We start from the raw sequence: 19,982 nt of genomic DNA on the forward strand, positions 1-19,982 counted from the left end.
TCCGTAAAGCAGTTAGGATCATGCCTGCATTGTAACTATTGATCGTTCTTACTATAACAGTGCGGTTCTTGATACTTCTGTGGCCATTTTACCTCATTACAGCAACTCTCCTTACCTCTTTCCCCCAACATTTCATTACAACAGAGCTTCTTTCATCCTGCAAATACGTTGTTTTAATGGTTCTCATCCTCCCTTCATCTAAAACCTGGGGTCTTGTCTTCTCATCTCTCTAACTTTCTCTATCTGTCCTCAGGGGCGGAGAGGCCTTGGCTCTGTGTTTGTGTGGGCATCTGGCAATGGTGGAAGGAGCAAAGACCACTGCTCTTGTGATGGCTATACCAACAGCATCTACACCATCTCCATCAGCAGCACCGCCGAAAGTGGAAAGAAGCCTTGGTACTTGGAAGAGTGTTCATCTACACTAGCCACAACCTACAGCAGTGGAGAGTCCTATGATAAGAAAATAGTATGTAACTTTCTCATACCTCTTGCCATCCGTTTCTTTAATGTTCACGTGGAGAGATAAAGGGAGACCCATGAACATGTGTCTGAGTAGCCGATGGAAACTGCAGAAACTGCAGTTCAGATTAGCTGATGGTACCAATAAGTCACTGTGAACATCAACAGTCTATTACTGATTCCTGAAAAATGCTTGTCTGAGTCACGATATTTGAGCATTAATATAACCTTGGTTGTGACTAAGCTTCAGTTCATTAGGAACAAATTATTGACCTACATTTACATTGATAGTGGCAGAATAAAAATAAGAATCAATGTGTGGTTCTCAGCTTAGTGCCTCTATCGTTGACTTTGGATTCTGGTGTCTTGTACAGACTTCTGGTGTCTCATTATGAACACAAAGGTACTGTAACTCATGGTTACAGTACAGTGTACATTTGCTTGCCTGTATCCAAAGGCTATACATCTACAAACTAGCTAACCAGAACACATGGAAATTACCTTGAAGATAATTGTTTACTAGTCATTATTTAATATATATATATATACTATATATATATATGTATATATATAGTATATATATATAACAGTACACTATTATAACTGTATGCATAGCTTTTGTATTATTTTGTGTATTAAAGCAATCTAGAAATGGGATAGTGTCTAAGAAACGAGATGCAGAGATAAATCTACAAATACTGCATGTGCCCTTGTATTTTATATACAGGAATTTAACATGCTCAGATCTGAGGATTCCTGAAAGCAATCCTCTACAGATATCAAGGGATTATATTTATCCACTATGTACTAACCCTGTACCAACAGTGCTTTTCTAAGGCTACCATAGTCTCCTGAGTGGGGAGTTACGGAAGTGAACCGAGGACCCCTGTTTACCACCCTGACTCACTGTGTTAGGCAAACAGCAAAAGGATTCAGATCTCAGGTTACTCGTTTGGCCTACCTGAGTTTTTGTCACTGGAGTCATCTTCTGGATCAAAACTCTCCTTTATAAAGTGAGGGTTCAATGGTCTTTAGTTCATGAATCCATTGCTGAAATAATTGGGAGAGACACAAGTCAGTAAAAGAGGCAACATAGTACTTACCTTACCCTCATCTGTGTAAGCTTGGACTCTTGGAACACCTGCCACGAGGTCACCCGTTCCAAATGTCAAATGCCATCCCTCTTCTTCTGACTATGGTTTTGTAAAGTGTCTCAGGTTCCAACTCCCCAGTGCCCAGCTGAGCTGTTTCACCTGATGTTTTAGAGGCCATGCAGAGGCTGGCCGCATTGTAGAGAGTCATCTTGTTTTTCCATAAGAGCAGGGGAGACACCGCAAGTTCACTGTGCCAACCCCAAATCCAAAATACTAAGTCCACCAGCTATGTAGCACTGATATGACTCCACACATGGAGACGGTTTAAAGCATAAAAGTCATTTAACATATGGCTTGAAGTTATGGACAGGCTGTGTGGACAACGTGTACACATGACGCATAAGTGAGTTCTAATTCCCATTCCCAAAATGGTTCATTCTGTTCAGGCTTTCCAAAATCTGGAGGAAAGTTCTATAGTCCAAATTCTTCAGGTTCAGAACATTTATTTGCCTCTTGTGCAAAATTAGTTTACATCTATTGATCTCCTATTGGGACTGCATTATTATTATATTTTTACATCTGCTTTCCCAACTATTTTTAGTGCATACTTTGATTACATTTTAAAGATGTCCCAGTCTTTCCTTAATTCCTCCCAAATGGCTACATTTAAAATCTTTCGCAAGCCCAGGACTGGAAAGATGGCTTAGCAGTAAAAAAAAAAAAAAAAAAAAAAAAAGATTGTTCTTCCAGAGGACCTGGGTTTGGTTTCCAGAATCCACATGGCAACTCACAACATCTGTCACTCCAATCCCAGCAGATTCAATTCCCTTTTCTGGCCCTCCTGGACACTAACCACATGCCATGCACAAACATACATTGATGCAAAAAAAAACCATTTGCATAAAATAAAAATAAAGTTGTATATATACAAGCATGTTTCTCAGCACCTCCTCAATTATTTGTCAATAAACTAATCCCAAGCATAAGTAAAATACAAAAGGAGAAAGTGCAGAGATGAGCAAGACTAGAAGTTTTTGGCTTCTTTAATTAAAAACTAATGCCCTTCACCAACATTTTGACTTCCTCATAGAACTGTAAACACCTAGAGATGCTCTTTTTATTTTCAATAGAAACCTGTGTGTCCCCTAGCTTGTAACCAGTGACTACCAGTGCCCTGTGACACCCACCTCCTCAGCAGGAAGCACCTGAGAAATACCTCTGGAGTCTGGGGATGTGCAGCAAGCTCACACTCTCCTCCGAGCAACGTGTGACCTAGCCAGTCCTGTTGTTCCCAGTGGCATCACTGCTGCAGGCAGAGTACTAATCAGTCTCATAAATGACTTCTCTAAAAGGAACTTATAGTGTAATGGACAATGTATCAAAGCAAGAGGAAGTGAGCCCCACATCCCTAATGGAACACATCACATGATGTAGCCTGAATGACCTCAGAATCATTACAATGAGGTTCCTTCCCTAGATCTTTTTCCTGGGTACCATTGTGTTGGTAATAGCTCAACAGCTGTCGTGACCAGAAAACACAACCATACAGAAGGATGTGCCATTTTGTGGTCAGGGAGAGAGATTGGGGCAGATCCTGGACACAATGACTGAATGTCAGCTTCCTTCTGTGGGATCATATACTTCATTTTCCCTTTACTGACCAGATGCACATTTAAATCTTCCTTATGTCTACTTTGTGTTAGTTCTCTTTCTAAAAGGAAATGTCCCTTTACTAAGTATTATACATTTGAGCCGGGTGTGGTGGGGCACGTCTTTATCAACACTCGGAAGGTAGAGGCAAAAGGATCTCTGTAAGTTTGAGGCCAGCCTGGTCTACAGAGTGAGTTCTAGGACAGCCAGGGCTACCCAGAGAAACTCTGTCTTGAAAAAACAAACAACAACAACAACAAAAGAATTATAAATTTACTATTTTGTTTATGTCATGATGTCTTCAGACGAAGGTAAAAGAAAATAACTCAGGCGTTTCCTAATGGACCTAACTGGTATCTCATTACACTAGTTGAGACCAGCTAGTTGTTAGGGGCATAACATTTTCTTATGTAAAATCAAGGGGTTAATTCTAGATTACAGTATTTCTGTAAAAAGACATAATTTTACAATGGCATTAGTTTCTCATTTCAAAGGCCAAAAACATGCTCACCTCTGTATTTTCTCCTTTCCTCTTTCTATTTCTTCAACTCTTTTCTTTTTTGTCTATACCCCCCAAATTCCCTGCAATGGAGGAAGAAATTTGGAAGCTTTTTGAATTCACTGCCTGACTTCATATTGCCTACCTCGTGCTAATCCACCCACTAAGTCTTGACCTCCTCAACAGTAAAATTGAGGTGACACCCACATAGCCTCTGAGATTCCCAGCAGACAGTAAGAAACCAAAGGTAGTGACAGCCTGAGTGTGAGTGGCTGGTGTGCATGTGGCTCTGCGAGTGGCTGGCATCATTGTCCTTAGGCCTGTGCAGCCTTCTGCATCCTGGAAGGGCAGCTGGTTCACAGAGGTTCTTGCAGCACCTTCATTTTTCCTATCCATAAAATCCTGTGGTCTCTTTCACCAGCCCCATAAAGAGAGCCACTGTGATCAGGAACATGTTAACAGCCTGAACATGAGTGGAACTGGCAGCAGCGTCAGATTTTTATGGTCCAGCTGACCCCCTTTCCTTCCAGATGTCAGGATGATGAATAAGCCCACAGTTTGCTCAGGACCTTGCCATCGCCAGGCTTTGAACCTAGACGCCTGTGGTCCCTGGGTGATGCCTGCATCCTGTTAGTGGCATCTGTGATTGAGTGCTATAGGAGTGGCAGTGTCTTCTTTGTACTGGGCCCCTTCCCCGATCCATTCATTTCCTTCTGTCATTTGCAGCCTCTCCTGCAAGGCACAGTTGTCATTCTTCATCCCTAAGAGCACCTTTGTGATTTGAACCGAGACAGTTGCTGAGCATCTAAGGGGATAGGAGAGATCTCTCATCTGCTTCTGGGAAAGCACTTTGTTAAATAAGCTTTACATATCTGGGACAAAAGGTCTTTTCATGATTTGCAAGCAGGAAAACCTAGGCCGGGGTTTCAAAATAAAGCAAAGACTGCATGCCTGGGTGTCCTGCCATTACTAGTAACTCAACAGTGGGTGCTGGTGTTATATTCACACTCATAGACATGGAGCCTTAGGAGTCTGACAGCTTATTCCAGCAGATAAAGTATCCAGAATGCCGAGAATTATCAGGAAGGACTATTTGTTTGCAACAAAACCTCACTTAGCCCAAACTGATCTCATGCTCCCTCTGCCTCAGCCTCCAACTGCTGATACAATTACAGGAATGACCTGCCACATCTGGCTAAACCCTTTTGTTGTTGTTGTTGTTGTTGTTGTTTGTTCATTTTTGGTTTTGGTTTTTCAAGACATGGTTTCTATGTGTCACCTTAGCTGTCCAGGACTCGCTTTGTAGACCAGGCTGGCTTCGAACTTACACCGGGCCACCAGCCTCTGCCTCCCTGAGTGCTGAGATTACAGGTGTGTGCCACTTAAAAGCTGGCTTAATCAGCTATTTTTAAGGGTTTATTTTTATCATCTTTAGTTATGTGTATTCTGAGGGGCATGTCCGTACATATTAGTGCTGATCTCCCTGGAGGCCAGATGTGTCAGTTCCCCTGGGATCTGGAGTTACACGGAGTTGGGAACTACCTGAACTGGCTGCTGGGAGCTGTACTCAGGTCCTGTACTAGAGCGCTGTATTCTCTTAACCAATGAGCCGCCTCTGCAGCCCGCCCTGTCTAGCTAGTTTAAAGCCATGGCTTGAAGTAATACTATCCTTAACATAATCATTACATAATATTCTGTATCTTAAGAGACATACTTACAGTTGTTATAACATGTCATAACCGGAACACTGTGGCCTTCCCAATGAGAACCTGATATAGCACCCTGCACATGGGCTACAGCCTTTCAAGAGAGCCTGGAAACCCTGTGTACAGGGATCATCTTGTTCAATTCTCAGATGACAAAACAGAAACGTAGATGGCTAGGGAAAAAAACCATCCAACTGGCCAGTCAGGGAGCCTAGATTCCAGCCAGGCAAAATAAAAGCCCTGAGCCCACCCGTCACCAGTGTGCCATCATGCCCCTGACACTCGTCAGGGCCACCCATTATGGAGATATGCAGACAATGTGGCTTTGCTTACCTGGTGTTTTCTTAACAGCTGTGCACCACGCTTTACTACCTTGCCCTTCCTAATTGAATTTCTGGCCTTTTCCCTTTTCGTAAGTCCCACAGTCCGACATACAAACCGGAAGCGGCGTTAACAACAGACTCCCAAGAGTGTGCCTCTGTGTGATCACAGCAGGGCTGCCGGGACCATCTCTCTGTTGAGGAGGGTCGAGCCATCTACAACAACACAGGGCTGTGTTCTCTGCAGAGGACCTCTTCCAGGGGCATCTTGCCTAGTGTTCCACTTCAGCTAGGTGTCCTTACACTTCATTCTGAGGAGGAGTGTGCCTCTGTGCTCCCGGCATTTGGGCCGCTGCCCTCCGCCACCCTCTTCTCTGTCAGCTTTCCTTCCACTGAGCTTAGCCTCACTTGACACCGTTGTTTACATTCTTCATTTGGTGTCTGATTTTCATGCCAGAGTGGAAACTGCTTGAGAACGAAGAGTTTGTCCTCTTGGCTAGAGCTGAGAGTTGCTCCGTCCGTGTCCGTGTAAACATACCCATCATACACTGGGGAGCAGGTTTCCTATGTAGCTGCAGGAAGGAGGACTCCGGTCCACGGTCATGTTCTGCTTCCTTCCTGGAAGGTAAGCATTTATCAAGATATTCACTATGGAGAATCATGACACATGTATGTGTGAAATAGCCCGGACACACAGTCCAAATTTTGTCTTTTTTTTTTTTACTTATTTTATTTTTTAATATATTTTATTAATTTAGTCATATTACATCTCAATTGTCATCCCATCCCTTGTATCCTCCCGTTCCTCCCTCCCTCCCATTTTCCCCTTACTCCCCTCCCCTATGACTGTGACTGAGTGGGACCTCCTCCCTCTGTATATGCTCATAGGGTATCAAGTCTCTTCTTGGTAGCCTGCTATCCTTCCTCTCTAAATTTTGTCCTTAACCCTCACATTTTTGAGGCTTACCCCAAAGATCCCTTGTATAACTGAAACTCCACAGCCACTCCTAACAGAATGCTATCTTTCAGAACCTGTCCTGCCTTCAACTACCCACACCCAAGCCCTCTGTCCTCCTGATGAGGCTTTGAGTTGCTTTGTGTTCCTGTTGGAAGAGGTTCTCTGAGCCACGTTTTGAGTAACAAGCATTCTACACACTTATCCTTATGTTATTTTACTTAGATGTGTTCAAAACACACATGCTGCCTGGCGGATCTCAGGGATGGCCACGGGCCAACTCCAGACACAGGAATTACCCCCACTGCTCTTAAAGCATCTAAGCAGTCACATTCCTTGTGCAGAGGCACCCCCGCTCTCCGGCTCCCTCCTGCACCCCATCATATTTCAAATGCAGTCGCTGTAGAGCTCGGATCCTTCCCTGTCATCTCGGCTCCTCTGAGTTTAGAAAATCTTATTCTTTTTTTCAAGAGTAAAGAGATAGAAAAGCGAGTCCAAATGTGTTCAGTAGTTCGACCCACACTCTCCTCAGAATGTAACAAGGCCTAAAGGAAACTATGCTAGCTGTACCCACTTATTGGCAGGCTGGGGCACCAAGGCTGTGCTGCCATCACTGAGGTCCTGGCTGGAGGTCTGACTCTGTTGCTCCTCTTCCCATGGAGGAACTGCACTCTAAAACTCTGCTTTTTCTTATGTTGCTTGTTCAGGATTTAATGTCTGGCCCGCTGACTAACTGCTTTGCTGCTGTGCATCCTGGAACACACTCAGGAGCCTCACTGACCTCCTCCCCTTTCCTCCGCTGTTAGTAACATCATACCTTCCTTGCAAACGTCCTGTGCCTGCGTGGAGTGTTCTACACTTGGCCGTAGTCCTTCCCTCACCATCAGTTGCTCATGGCGGTAGTTTGATGAGAAGCCCTGAGGTGGGAGGTGGGAGGTTAATGGCTACACTTTAATCCTTCGACTGTAAACTAGTCCATGCATAACTGTTGCAGGTTGATTAGAAGTTTCTTGCAGTCCTGGTTGAACAGTCAAAAGAGAAGTGACCTTAAAGGATTTCTAAATAAATGGAGAAGTTCAGAGTGTAAAACGAAGGGAATCTAAGAGAGCTTAATGCAAGAAATTCAACTTTGTAAAGAAATACTTTAAAAAGAAAGAAAGAAATGCTCTCTCTTACTCCCTCTTCCCCTTCTTTTTCTTCTGTATCTCTGTCTCTCTCTGGGGTACCACCCCCTTTGTGTCCCCCCCCCATGCTCATTGAATAAATTCCTCATCTAATATCATCTAGTATCACACACACACAAAAAGAAATACTTGCTTCTCCTGCAATATGGAACTCAGCTGTACATTATGATGGTATAGACAGGACCCCTGTTTGGAGAAACAGTTTCATGCCTTGCACCCTGCATTTCTAGGTTCTCTTGGCATTATGGGAATAGTGTTTTATGGTGTTTGTTCCTTCTCCCTGAGTTTCACACCCATCCTGGTGTGACATCTATGGACACAGAAATCATGCCATGACCCTCATTTCTTTTCATGTCCTTGTGCTTAGTAACAAGCTGCTCCTGGCTCACTGTTTCTGCCCTCCAACCCGAGCGCTGCGTCTAAAACTGCTCAGCTAAGACATTGCCGACCCATAGCCAAGTCAGCGCTAGGGACAAATCCAGCCAAATGGACGGCAAAATCATTCCATGTTTATATATATATATATCTTTTCAGTTTCTCTTGTAACAGGTATGAGGCAATCTGACACCTTCAAAATAAAAAGGATCACAGGGCCTCGGGGAGAGAGGACACTTGCTGGAGGTTGCTGTAAACGCTTGTCACATAGGGCCCAGGTCAATCTGTGCTGAGATTCCCTGGACAATGGTACCAATGGGCAACAATCAAAAGCCCAATCAGCCACAGTAATGAGCTGTGAAGTATTAGGAAATAAAAGCCTAGTGAGAGAAGATGGTTCTCCTCAAGGATCCTGGCTCAAGCTGAACAATACCCTGCCTGGCTCACCCAGAAAAGATGACATCCCCAGCTTCGTGGAGTCCAATATCCCATCTGCTACTGATCCTCTGAGGCTGGAAATCTAATTTGCCCATCAGGGTAGCTTTGATCTGCTCGGGGCCTGCGTCCTCTCCAGTTTCCTTCTCGCTGATGGACGCAAACGATATTCTCTTGAGCAACTTGAGTTCTTTGGATACAAATTCTGTTTCTGATTTGGATGGTGAATTGAGGGAATTTGGAGCATGCGAGACTGCCACCGGGATTGAGACCAAATTCTGAGACACTCTCCTCGAGGGAGTCTGAAGTCAGAGCGCATCCGCCCTGTGTTGTGGGCTGCACACTGGATGCCGCTTTCCTTTGGGGGGTTCACTGGCAGATCCTACAGGTCTGTTTCTGGAGTCTTGTGATAAGTGGGGTTACCCCAGGTGGCTCCAGTTGTGAACCATCATTTTTCTTCAAGGTTGCTCATTCCATACTGATCTTTGATTCCCCTCCCCCCCCCCCCCCCCCGCAGATAGACATAAATATTCTCTGGTAGCCTGGCTTCCTTTAATGGTGCGAACCTTACCTTAGCTGCTCCTGGTAATTTACACCTGACGTCTCCTCCTCTGCTGACAGTAGCCTCCCTCAAAGTGACCCAGCTGGAATTCCACTTAGAGCAGAGAAGGGAGGGAGATGTTTTTGTTCCTTTTCTTCCCCCGAATCTTTCAACTTCGGGATCCCATCACCTTCTTGCTCCACGCTTCTCCAACTCATTTAGTTCAAATGACTGAAATCCGTTAGAGCACAATGGTGGCTTGAATTCCACACAGAGTTGTTAAAATTGATAGTATTTGCCCCGCCACTGGTGTCTCTATATGACGGTACTAGGTAGCTTTTTTATATAAGCACATGTTAGATGTTTGCATGCCTGCTGACTATAAAATGAGGAGGCATGTTTGTGCTATTGACCTGACATCCAAAGCTATTTCTCGTTCATGTTTGGCCAGAGCTGGTTGTTTGTAAGGTTCAAAAGTGCTGTACACGCCCTCAGAATGTTTATACTGGATCCGCGTCTGCGCATTGAGAGTGTCCTGAACAGCTGAAGAATCAGTAAGGACGTGGCATGAAGAGGCTTAAATCCAGGCACAATTTATTGAAAAAAAAATTAACGTTTGCACAAAGCAGTGTGACCACAGGATGAGGTAAAGTAGGAAAGATATTGTCTCTCAAGACCATCTCTCAAAAACACAGGCACTGGAGACCCAGAAACAAACCATTTCTAATGGCTTCATGCCTCAGAAAGTGACAATGGAGAATCCCTTCTCATTTCATGTGGGGTAGAATTGCCCTTTAGAGAAGTTATTTGTACCTGTGGGCATAGGATGCATGAGGGAAGGAACAGTTTTTTTTTCTTCCACCTTACATAATGTTAAGTGTCAAACTCAGTTCGCCAGGCTTGCACAGTGTTTTATCCACTGAGCCGGCTTGCCACCCACAGGAATGCCATGGAAATCAATAATCCAGCACCCGCCACCACCACTTCTAGTATTATATTTGGGAGCATATAAAATCAGATTTTCAAAACTCAGGAGTGTTGTGCACTCCTGTGTACATTTGGAGCACTGCTCATCAGCCGAATGTGGATGCAAGCCCAATGTCCATCAGTGTGTGAGTAACTGAGAAAGTGCTGCACAGTGGAGTCTTAGTCACCGTGTTAGAAGAAGGACACACTGCCATGTGCTACAGTAGAGATGAAGCTTCAGGACATCATGTAAGTGGATTCATCCAACCAATAGGAGACAAATGCCAAGTGGCTTAACTTAGTTGAGGTACTTAATCCAACACATCAAAACAGGGAGGACAATAATGAGGGGAGACGGAAGGCAGAGAGCAGTCGCCAGTTCTGAGTTTCATTTGTGCAGATGAGCTAGGTCCTAGAGATCCAGGTCAGCAGTGTATAGTTAATCATACTGCACACAGTAAAATGACCAGCAGGGTTAACTTATGTTATGCTTTTTCAAAGCCCAGAAAGTTTCTTTACGCATAGATGCGCACAGTTCTATTCACCTACGTAACCATTTCTCTGTGGCCCTGCCCATTTATCTTCCTGTTTTCTCTATGCACATGTCAAAGAAATGAGGAAATGAGGATGGGCATGATAAGTTACAGGATGCTGCTCTAGTTCCATAAAAAGATGGGAAATTCTGTTCAGCCTCCTGTGGCATGGGAGAAAGTTGTAAGGGCAATTGTGGGGCCAGGCTGTCCATCTGCTTTGTACAGCAAGCTCCGTTAACCTCATGGTCCTCTTGGACAAACACAGGCTGTGCTTTCTGCTGCCCGTACTCACTGTCTCGCTGCTTGGCTTTCACATCAGCTCCCTCCTCTGTAATACATGGTGACACACTTGTCATCCTGCCAAAGAAAGGGTTACCGATGTCATCCAGTGACAGCACCAAGCCCACTATTCATCTCCCCATCAAACGTAAAGTCAGTCCCAAGAGAGCAAGATGGATTCCTGTCCAGGAGGGAAGACGTGTTTTTATATATCTGAGAGATATTACAATGGCTTCTAAGGTTGTATTCTGTAGAACTTAATTTCTCTTGTTAAGGAGAATTTAAATTTAATTTTCTTTCTTAGTGAGGCAATAATGAAACACAGACTGGGAACCATGGCCTCTGCTGGATAGTAATAGAATTCAGTCAGAGCTGAAGTGAACTGGACTCAAGCCAAGAAAATAAAATGATCTAGTTTTCACATTTTGGTTGCAAGGTAAAAATGGAGAAGTAGCGCGCAGACACTGCCTTAGCTATGTGTGAGGTACATGAGCTCCACTCTTGTTTTCCTTGTCCACGTGAAATCTTTGAAAAATACTTACCTCTTCCATGCAACATTTTTATGAGTTCTAGAAAAATACATAAGCAAGAGCCCCTTACATGGCAGAAACTTTTGCTTAAAACCTGTCATTCTCCTAGATTTTTTGGAGATTACGTGGGGCTGTGTAATTTATCCCTTCGTCTCATGACACCAGGTTTGGTGTCTGGATGTTTACTCAACATATTTAATTAGTTTAAAATGTAGGCCAATGGAAGGCCTTCCATTTTAATCCAGAGTGGAACTAGGGTGGAGCACACAAGGTGTGTACACTGCAGACTTTTAAAGGATATATACACAAACTAGAGGTTCTGAGCGAACTATGGTTCCTCGTGTTCCTGTTCGGGTTTTAATGAAGTCAGTTTCCAGTCAAGTTTGTTTTATACAAGCAGTTCTTTGAAAATGAATGGCCACACAAGTCTGGGAACATTGACTTTAAAATTAATGTGTAATTCTTCTCCATCCGCTTCGTGAGTAAACGTCTTACTATGACCCATACTGTCCCCAGGGTCTAAATTTTTTTTTCACTTTTGTTTTTCAGATCACTACTGATCTAAGGCAGCGATGCACGGACAATCATACTGGGACATCAGCCTCAGCCCCCATGGCTGCTGGCATCATTGCCCTGGCCCTGGAAGCCAAGTAAGCCTCGGTCTCTCTATGTCTTCACTGGTGACAAGCCCCTACCTCTAAGAACATTCTCCCTCTCCCCATATGTGTAGTCATGAGCACAATAGCCCAAGAGATGTTTAAAATGTCAGTATTTGCACTTTCAAACATTTTTTCCTTGGTGGGAATAATGGCTCACACCTGTAATTCCAGCACTTGGGAGGTTGAGGCAGGGTGACTGAAGGTTTGAAACCAGTCTGGGCTACATATCTAGTCCCGGGTTGGCATTAGATATATTACAAAGGATATATTATGAGACCCTTTCTCAAACTAACAAACAAAACACAAAACCAAATGCAAAACTCATTCAAAGAGAACGTCAGAGTCTGTCTATGCTTTAAAAAGGTGGCGGTGTGGTTCCTTCATTACAGGGTCACAGTGTTAGGTAGTTGTCTGCCACAGTCCTGTCCTGTGTTCCTGTGAGCCCCAGACTGGTCAGTAAAGTCTCCTTCTGGTCCCCTTCTCTGTTGCTCTGCTAGGCAGCTCAATGTCTATGACAACAGTGCCATCACAGATGGACTCCATGGAGCAGGATGTGTCAGAGTCACGTGGCAGGATCCCACAGACTAGACAAGCCATTTATCCCAGCTTTGCTCCTGGCCCATGTAAAGCCTCTTGAAGAGACAGCATAAGCTGTTTGTATACGACACCTCCTCTTCTCTTAAAACAAATGGACTCATTTGACATAGCTCTCTGAAAACTTTGTGCAGATTTAAAATCTCTTTGCCTCAATCTCAAAACCTAAAATGTCCTGGAAACGGAAAGTTCTCTTGCAAATTTAACACCCAGATTTCTTTGATAAACTTATTTCTTCCTATTTTAGTCTGTCCTTATCCCATACATTGTGAGGATGCTTATCTCTACTGTATCAATATGCATGCATAAGATTATGACCCACTGGATTGGCCCTCACTAAAGGCTTTGTATTATACCTGCAATTAGCACCGTTTCTGAAAACAAATTTAGGAGTTCCATACAAATCTGGTCCAAGGATTTTTGTCAAAGAGTAATTTGAGGGTCTGTTTTCTGAGGCTTTCCCTGCATGGAGATAAAATAAAATAGAACTGGAGTAATGACATCAACATTTTCCAAAAGGAGCCTTGCATTCCTCCCCTGGGGATGATCCAAAACCCTTCTGTCTACATGCTCCCGAGAGTGCATCCAACAGTGCTCCCTAGAGTGTGCTCTACAGTGCTCCGTAGAGTGTGCTCTACAGTGCTCCGTAGAGTGTACTCTACAATGCTCCCTAGAGTGTGCTCTACAATGCTCCCTAGAGTGTGCTCTACAATGCTCCCTAGAGTGTACTCTTTACTGCTCCCTAGAGTGTGCTCTACAATGCTCCCTAGAGGGTGCTCTACAATACTCCCTAGAGTGTGCTCTTTACTGCTCCCTAGAGTGTGCTCTACAGTGCTCCCTAGAGTGTGCTCTATACTGCTCCCTAGAGTGTGCTCTACAATGCTCCCTAGAGTGTGCTCTACAATGCTCCCTAGAGTGTGATCTACAGTGTTCCCTAGAGTGTGATCTACAGTGTTCCCTAGAGTATAATCTACAGTGTTCCCTAGAGTGTGCTCTATACTTCTCCCTAGAGTGTGCTCTACAATGCTCCCTAGAGTGTGCTCTACAGTGCTCCCTAGAATGTGCTCTACAATGCTCCCTAGAGTGTACTCTACAATGCTCCCTAGAATGTGCTCTACAATGCTCCCTAGAGTATGCTCTTTACTGCTCCCTAGAGTGTGATCTACTGTGCTCCCTAATGTGGGCTCTACAGTGCTCCCAAGAGTGCATCCCATAGTGCTCTCTAGAGTGTGCTCTACAGTGCTCCCTAGCATACAGCACTAGCAGGTGGGAGGGAAGCAATGTGAAACTAAGAAGCTTGGGCCCAGACATTAGAGTGGGCTAGTTCATTCCCCATATGCAAATGGCTCCTTACCATTTGTAACCACATCCTTGGTAAGGAGCCAAGAAGCAAGGTTAATGCTGCCCTAATACAGTGTGGCTGCATCATGTAAAGCCTTTACTGAAAAGAAAGTGAAACACCACCTCCAGGTCTGGTGCCATAGCTCTGGGTGGTCACCTGCCTTCTTCATTGAGTGAACGTGTGTGTGTGTGTGTGTGTGTGTGTGTGTGTGTGTGTGTGTGTGTGTACATACATATATACATATATGTATATATATAATTACCTATCCCTATATTCAGAGATAATAGAAGATTAACTAAGACATTGCTTTTTCCTAACTAACTGTGTGACCCCACATTAGTCATGATATCTTTGAAGTCTTGGCCTTCTTGTTGTAAAATAAAAATAAAAATCCTCCTTTGTGAAATTGCAGAAAAAAAATCTTTTATGTTCATTTGGTGTTTAGCCTACATATATGTCCGTATGAGGGAGCAGGATCCACTGGAACTAGAGTTACAGACAGTTGTAAGCTGTCGTGTGGGTGCTGGGAATTGAACCCTGGTCCTCTGGAAGAGCAGCCAATGCTCTTAACCACTGAGGCCTCTCTCCAGCCTTTGGGTTCTTTTTTGACAAGGCTAAATGTGAAGTGATTTTAAACACACTGTCTATTAAGGTGCTGAATTTTCAGGTTTAGCAAAGAGCTGGCACTTCCCTTCTGAAATTCTGACTTAACAACTTTTCACTCAGTGCTCTGGCAGCAGAAGATAGTTAAGTGGGGTTTTAACTTGCTGGACTCTAAATAGGATCTTTGAAAGAGAAGGATTCTTTTCCTGAAATTCTAGGTGGCTTCTCTGGAATATTTTCCTATCCATTAAAAACAAAACAAGACAATCAGGAATACGTCACCACCTCACTCCCACACACAAACCAGAATCTCAGACTGACTTGTTCCCCCAACAACACAACTACGGCTGGACACACTATGCTGATTCTCCATTCTTTGAGAAATTACTGTAACCCATTTTTTCCCCAATGACAATTCTTTTAGACATCATTTAAGCTAACATGCACAACTCTAGTGTTAAAACTCTGTCACCCGACTCAGTGACACAAGGTCATTTGGAGGCTGAATAAATAGCACATTAGGAGGGGGCAGCTGTTTTCCTTGCTTTTCTATATTGAGGATTTCTTAACATTTGCTCCTGCCCAAATTTGCACAAGTGGCGGGTAACCTATATTCTCTAAACACAGGTTACCTGGAAACCAGTGTACTTTAAGGAAGTGAGTTCAATCATGGCTCTATAGTAAGTAGTAAGTAATCAGCCTGATAAAATGAGAAGGAATAGGCCGTTCCTTGTAACTCTATTGGCTTGACCTACAGGTTAACCTTTGTCTGTAAGTGAGTCTGAAAATTACAGGAAAGATGCCTCACTTCTCTAGGAATGGATCAAGAGTGGCATTAAACTGGCATCAGAATAAGCACTGGGGTTGGCGTTCGAGCAAAAATTATCTGAAAGGAAGAAATTGTAGAGAGGAGTACAAATAACAGTGTACTGAGCCTGCAATTGCTCTCCAGCTAAGCCTGTGCTCTGCCCAGCTCGTTACCAACTTCCTGAGACCCTAGCCTTGCAATCTTCTCTCAGAAGCAGTAACCATGAGCCCTGGCATTTTGATGTGCATAAGCTGACGGTACTCCCTTGCACAAGAGGAAGCTGCAGCAGATACAACTGCTCCTCTCCAGGTGTTCAACCTACCCACCCAGCTTTTGCTAAGCAGCAAATGTCCTGAACCCTCAGGTCAGCCGACTGCAGGCAGAGTGGTTAAGCCCTGTTTAACTGCATGGCCTTATTACTCTTATACTGAAAAAAACAAAAAACAAAAAGCAAAGACAAGTGTGTTCTGTGCTGGGGGGGTCACTAGATTGCTGTGTTTGCTTGGCGTATAGGGAGGGACATGGAGGAAAACTCAGATCCCCCCAACCTGCTTCCTCTATGTTCCTGGTACGTGCCTACCTCCTAGGCATTTGTTGAGATCACTAGGGATGGGAGTCATATTACTAATGGTACTTCTTCCATTGGCCTCAGCTAAAGACAAAGAGAACAAATACAAAACAGAAGTTGATAAGTTGAAAGTGCACAGATCTCTTATCCAAACTTAATGACCATTAGATCATGAAGTACTTTTTCTGTGACAGCTCATAAGAGCTGTCATCCTTGCATTGCAACAAATGTTGATGTAATAAATCCTTGAGTGAAAGATCAGCTTCACTGGGCAGTGGTAGCACATACCTTTAATCCCAGGATCTGTTAGGCAGAGACAGGCAGATCTATGAGTTCACGGCTAGCCTGGTCTACAGAGTGAGTCCCAGGACAGCCAGGGCTATACAGAGAAACCCTGTCACCGAGGGAGGGGTAATCAGCTTCTGAGCTGGTTGAGATGGCTCGGTGGGTAAAGGCACTTGCCATCAAACTTGAGAACTTGGGTTCAAGTCCCAGGACTCACACTGTGGAAGGAAAGAAATAACTTCTTTTAGTCGTTCACGGATTTCCACAGTCATGCTGTGGTATGTGTGTGCTCCCCAACACACCTAAATATAAATAAATAAACGTAATTTTTTAGAATTAACAAAAGAGTGGAGAGTCACGTGTTTCGTGAGTTTACATTTATAGATCCCATCAGCTACCCTTCTAAAGTCCTTGAGAAAAGGATGACATCCATCCTGGATGTGTACCAACGTATTTCCCCTGTCACTGCTCTCTATGCAGTACAGTTCAGCAACATCTGGTCGGCATCTAGGTGTTAGGTGTAATCTAAAGATGAATGTAGCATGTGTAAGTGTGCCAAGATTATTTGCAACACTGTGGCCATTTTCCAGATGTGCTTGATCATCTATGGGCTCTGAGATTTGCCAAGGGTCATGAGGCCAGTGCCCGGCAAATACCCAGAGTCGATGGGTTCCCTTCCCGAGAGTGGATGGTTCTCACTCCTCCCTCCTTCTCTTCTCTTTTCTTCTCTTTGTGAACCTTGTCTTTTGGTTAATTAGGTGATTTAAACTTCAACAAGGCATGAGCAAGTCTGAGATAAATGGAAAAACACCATCAACTGAAAGGGGAGAAAAACTAACTTTTTATGTTAGAGCATTCTCAACACATTTATTGTGTCACAACATTTATAGTATGCCAGTGTTTGAGATCTTGTAGATTTTAAAATAACTTCATGCTTTTTCATCTGATAGAATAGGGAATGCAGAGTCAGTAGTTACTAGGAAGCTAATTGCTGTGGAGGCTGTTATTAAAAATTATACACTGTCATGGAGTAAAGCTGTAGAAGTTCAGCTAGAACAAGTATTGCGGGGAGTGGCCCTCTCCTTCTGGTGAGTGGCGAACATGCAGCTGGTGTCAGCTAAGCAGTGTTTGCTGGCAACACATCTGCACCTAGCACTCACTGTTCGGCCAGTGAACACCAGTGTTTTAGACTGAGAGGGTGATGCCAGCTAAGCAGTGCCGGATAGCACCACATCTGTAGGCATCTGCATCTAGAGAGCTAAGCAGTGCCGGATGGCACCACATCTGTAGGCATCTGCATCTAGAGAGCTAAGCAGTGCCGGATGGCACCACATCTGTAGGCATCTCCATCTAGAGAGCTAAGCAGTGCCGGATGGCACCACATCTGTAGGCATCTGCATCTAGAGAGCTAAGCAGTGCCGGATGGCACCACATCTGTAGGCATCTGCATCTAGAGAGCTAAGCAGTGCCGGATGGCACCACATCTGTAGGCATCTCAATCTAGAGAACTAAGCAGTGCCGGATGGCATCACATCTGTAGGCATCTGCATCTAGAGATCTAGACTCAGAGGTCAGACAGCGAAAGGAGAGTGATAGAAAATTATGTTTCCTATAAAACAGTTTATAGAGTTGAGAGAACTGACATTCAGAAAAGTAGATGCTTGGATCAGTGTGCCATGTTTTGATGTAAACCTTCCAGATCTGAGACTGCAGTTACTAGTGCGGAAAAGTAAACTGTCAACATTAGCTCACGAGATTCAAAAGTTGAGCTCCCCACTGCAAAGGATCCTTCACTGGAAGAGTGGAAGATATACAGTCAGCAATCAAGAAATGTGAGTCTACCTAATGAATGATAAACAAGAGGGACTGAGTCAGGTAGGAACTTCTGGAATTCTTTAAGGCTAACAGGACTCTTCCACAAGGGTTTAAATTGTCCGAAAGCCTTTTCCTCAAATTTCACTTGAAGAAAGCTTAGCAGGCTAAGGAAAAAAGTTATTTTGACAAAAACCTAATACATGTAAATTTAAACTTAGAGAATAAACAAGTAAGTTCTCTAGAAATGTGCCTGGTAAATATTAAATCTTGGCCGCTGCAGTGCCTCGTAAACACGCTCGTACACATGCACACATCGCCAAATGGGTTCATCCACTTTCTCGTTATTTCTTGTCTTTTATTTCCTATTTCCACAGCTTTGTAGAATGTGTCATATAGGTGCATATGAAACATATACAGACTATAGAATATTCTAGATTGTTTGGATAATCATTGTGGTGTTAATATGTTCATATGTAATACTTTACAATTGAAACTTAAACTCATTGGGAATAAAAAGTATCATTTATAATCTTTATTTATGTTTAGATACAGTTATATTCAACACTAGGAAAAACCTTAATGAACTATAGTATATCCAAAGAGAATTAGGTAGGATGTAATTGAATTTTTTTTTATAAGCCACTAGCTAAGAAAAAGCTAAAATACCAGCATGGAAGCAAATGTTCACTGGCAGATATACACTATTCATTCATGAAAGCTAAAAAACAAATTACTCTTGCAGGAATGACTGTGGGTGGCATAAGACATGGTTGAAAATAGAAAATGGTTAGCTTGATGATTCAAGCTGGGCAGCGCTCTCTTTTGTATTCTCTTTGACACCTAAGCATGCCATCTTTAACAAGGTTGATTCTTAACACAGATTCATCTATTAAAACTATTTTTTCCTTTCTATAAGAGGACTGAGTCCTAAATCAGCTGGCAGAATTCCTTGCTTGTATCTAAGTCATTTTCACCCTTCAGGTCCTTACATTGGTAGTTGTTAGTGACTTTTCCTGCCTTTATTTACTCTGAGTCCCCCTGTGAGATCCTAAGGGAAGTCCTTTAACCTTTGATCCTGAGTGGGAAAAACCCAGGTCCTGTCAGACCCAAGATGGCCTAAGTGAGAAGAGCTGCTGGGAAGCCAAAGGATGATTCACACCATCTGCTATGGCTTTGAAATAAAGTTCAGAATAGTCTTTTCTCAAGAGATTAAACAAGCTGCAATGTTTGCAATTTGAAAAGCCTAGGCATGCAGGTTTTCCGTAGCTCTGTCTTCTCAACCTCTGTGTCTTTTGCCTCACCTTTATCCTATTGATACGTAAGAAAAATGCAGTGCAGTGCCCTAAGGGATGACCCACTCATTGTAAGTTACCTGGAGCTGTTGAGAAGGTATCTGGAGTTTGTTACAAGCTAGTTCTAAGTTAAGGCTGGGAATTTCAGATTCCAACAACTGAACATCATCAAGGGAGATCGTAGAAGAAAGACTTGATAGCCACAAGCATTGCTAAATACCAGGATTAGCATCTGGGCAGTGGTATCCTGTAACCAATCTTATCTTCTTTTTTGTTGTCATCTTAATTAAAAACACATTTCACTGTTAACTGTTCCATTGAGAATTGTCCCAAGAGCCACATTAAACGCTAAGAAATGTGCAGTGGGTGGGAGCACACAAATGTGTTGGATTATGGAGGTAGCATCACAAAAGACATACCCGCTCCTTTCTTTTAGCAGAGGTCTACTTCACTTGGAACTTAGAAAATCCACAGGCAGTGAAACATAGCC

At 43.5% G+C, this 19,982-nt stretch overlaps 1 protein-coding gene across 4 annotated transcripts in view; it reads left to right on the forward strand.

The window, feature by feature from the left end:
• PCSK5 (proprotein convertase subtilisin/kexin type 5) overlaps positions 1–19,982 on the forward strand; it is a 440,201-nt gene that overhangs the window by 209,931 nt on the left and 210,288 nt on the right. For all 4 annotated transcript variants that reach the window (XM_084770008.1, XM_084770009.1, XM_084770010.1 and 1 more), the window contains exons 8-9: positions 254–466; positions 12,076–12,176. In XM_084770008.1, the coding sequence (XP_084626134.1) occupies positions 254–466; positions 12,076–12,176 (314 nt within the window). The remainder of the gene's footprint in view (positions 1–253; positions 467–12,075; positions 12,177–19,982) is intronic.

The sequence above is a fragment of the Acomys minous genome (genome assembly GCF_964271855.1).
Source record: "Acomys minous genome assembly, chromosome: 2".
Taxonomy (NCBI): Eukaryota; Metazoa; Chordata; class Mammalia; order Rodentia; family Muridae; genus Acomys; species Acomys minous.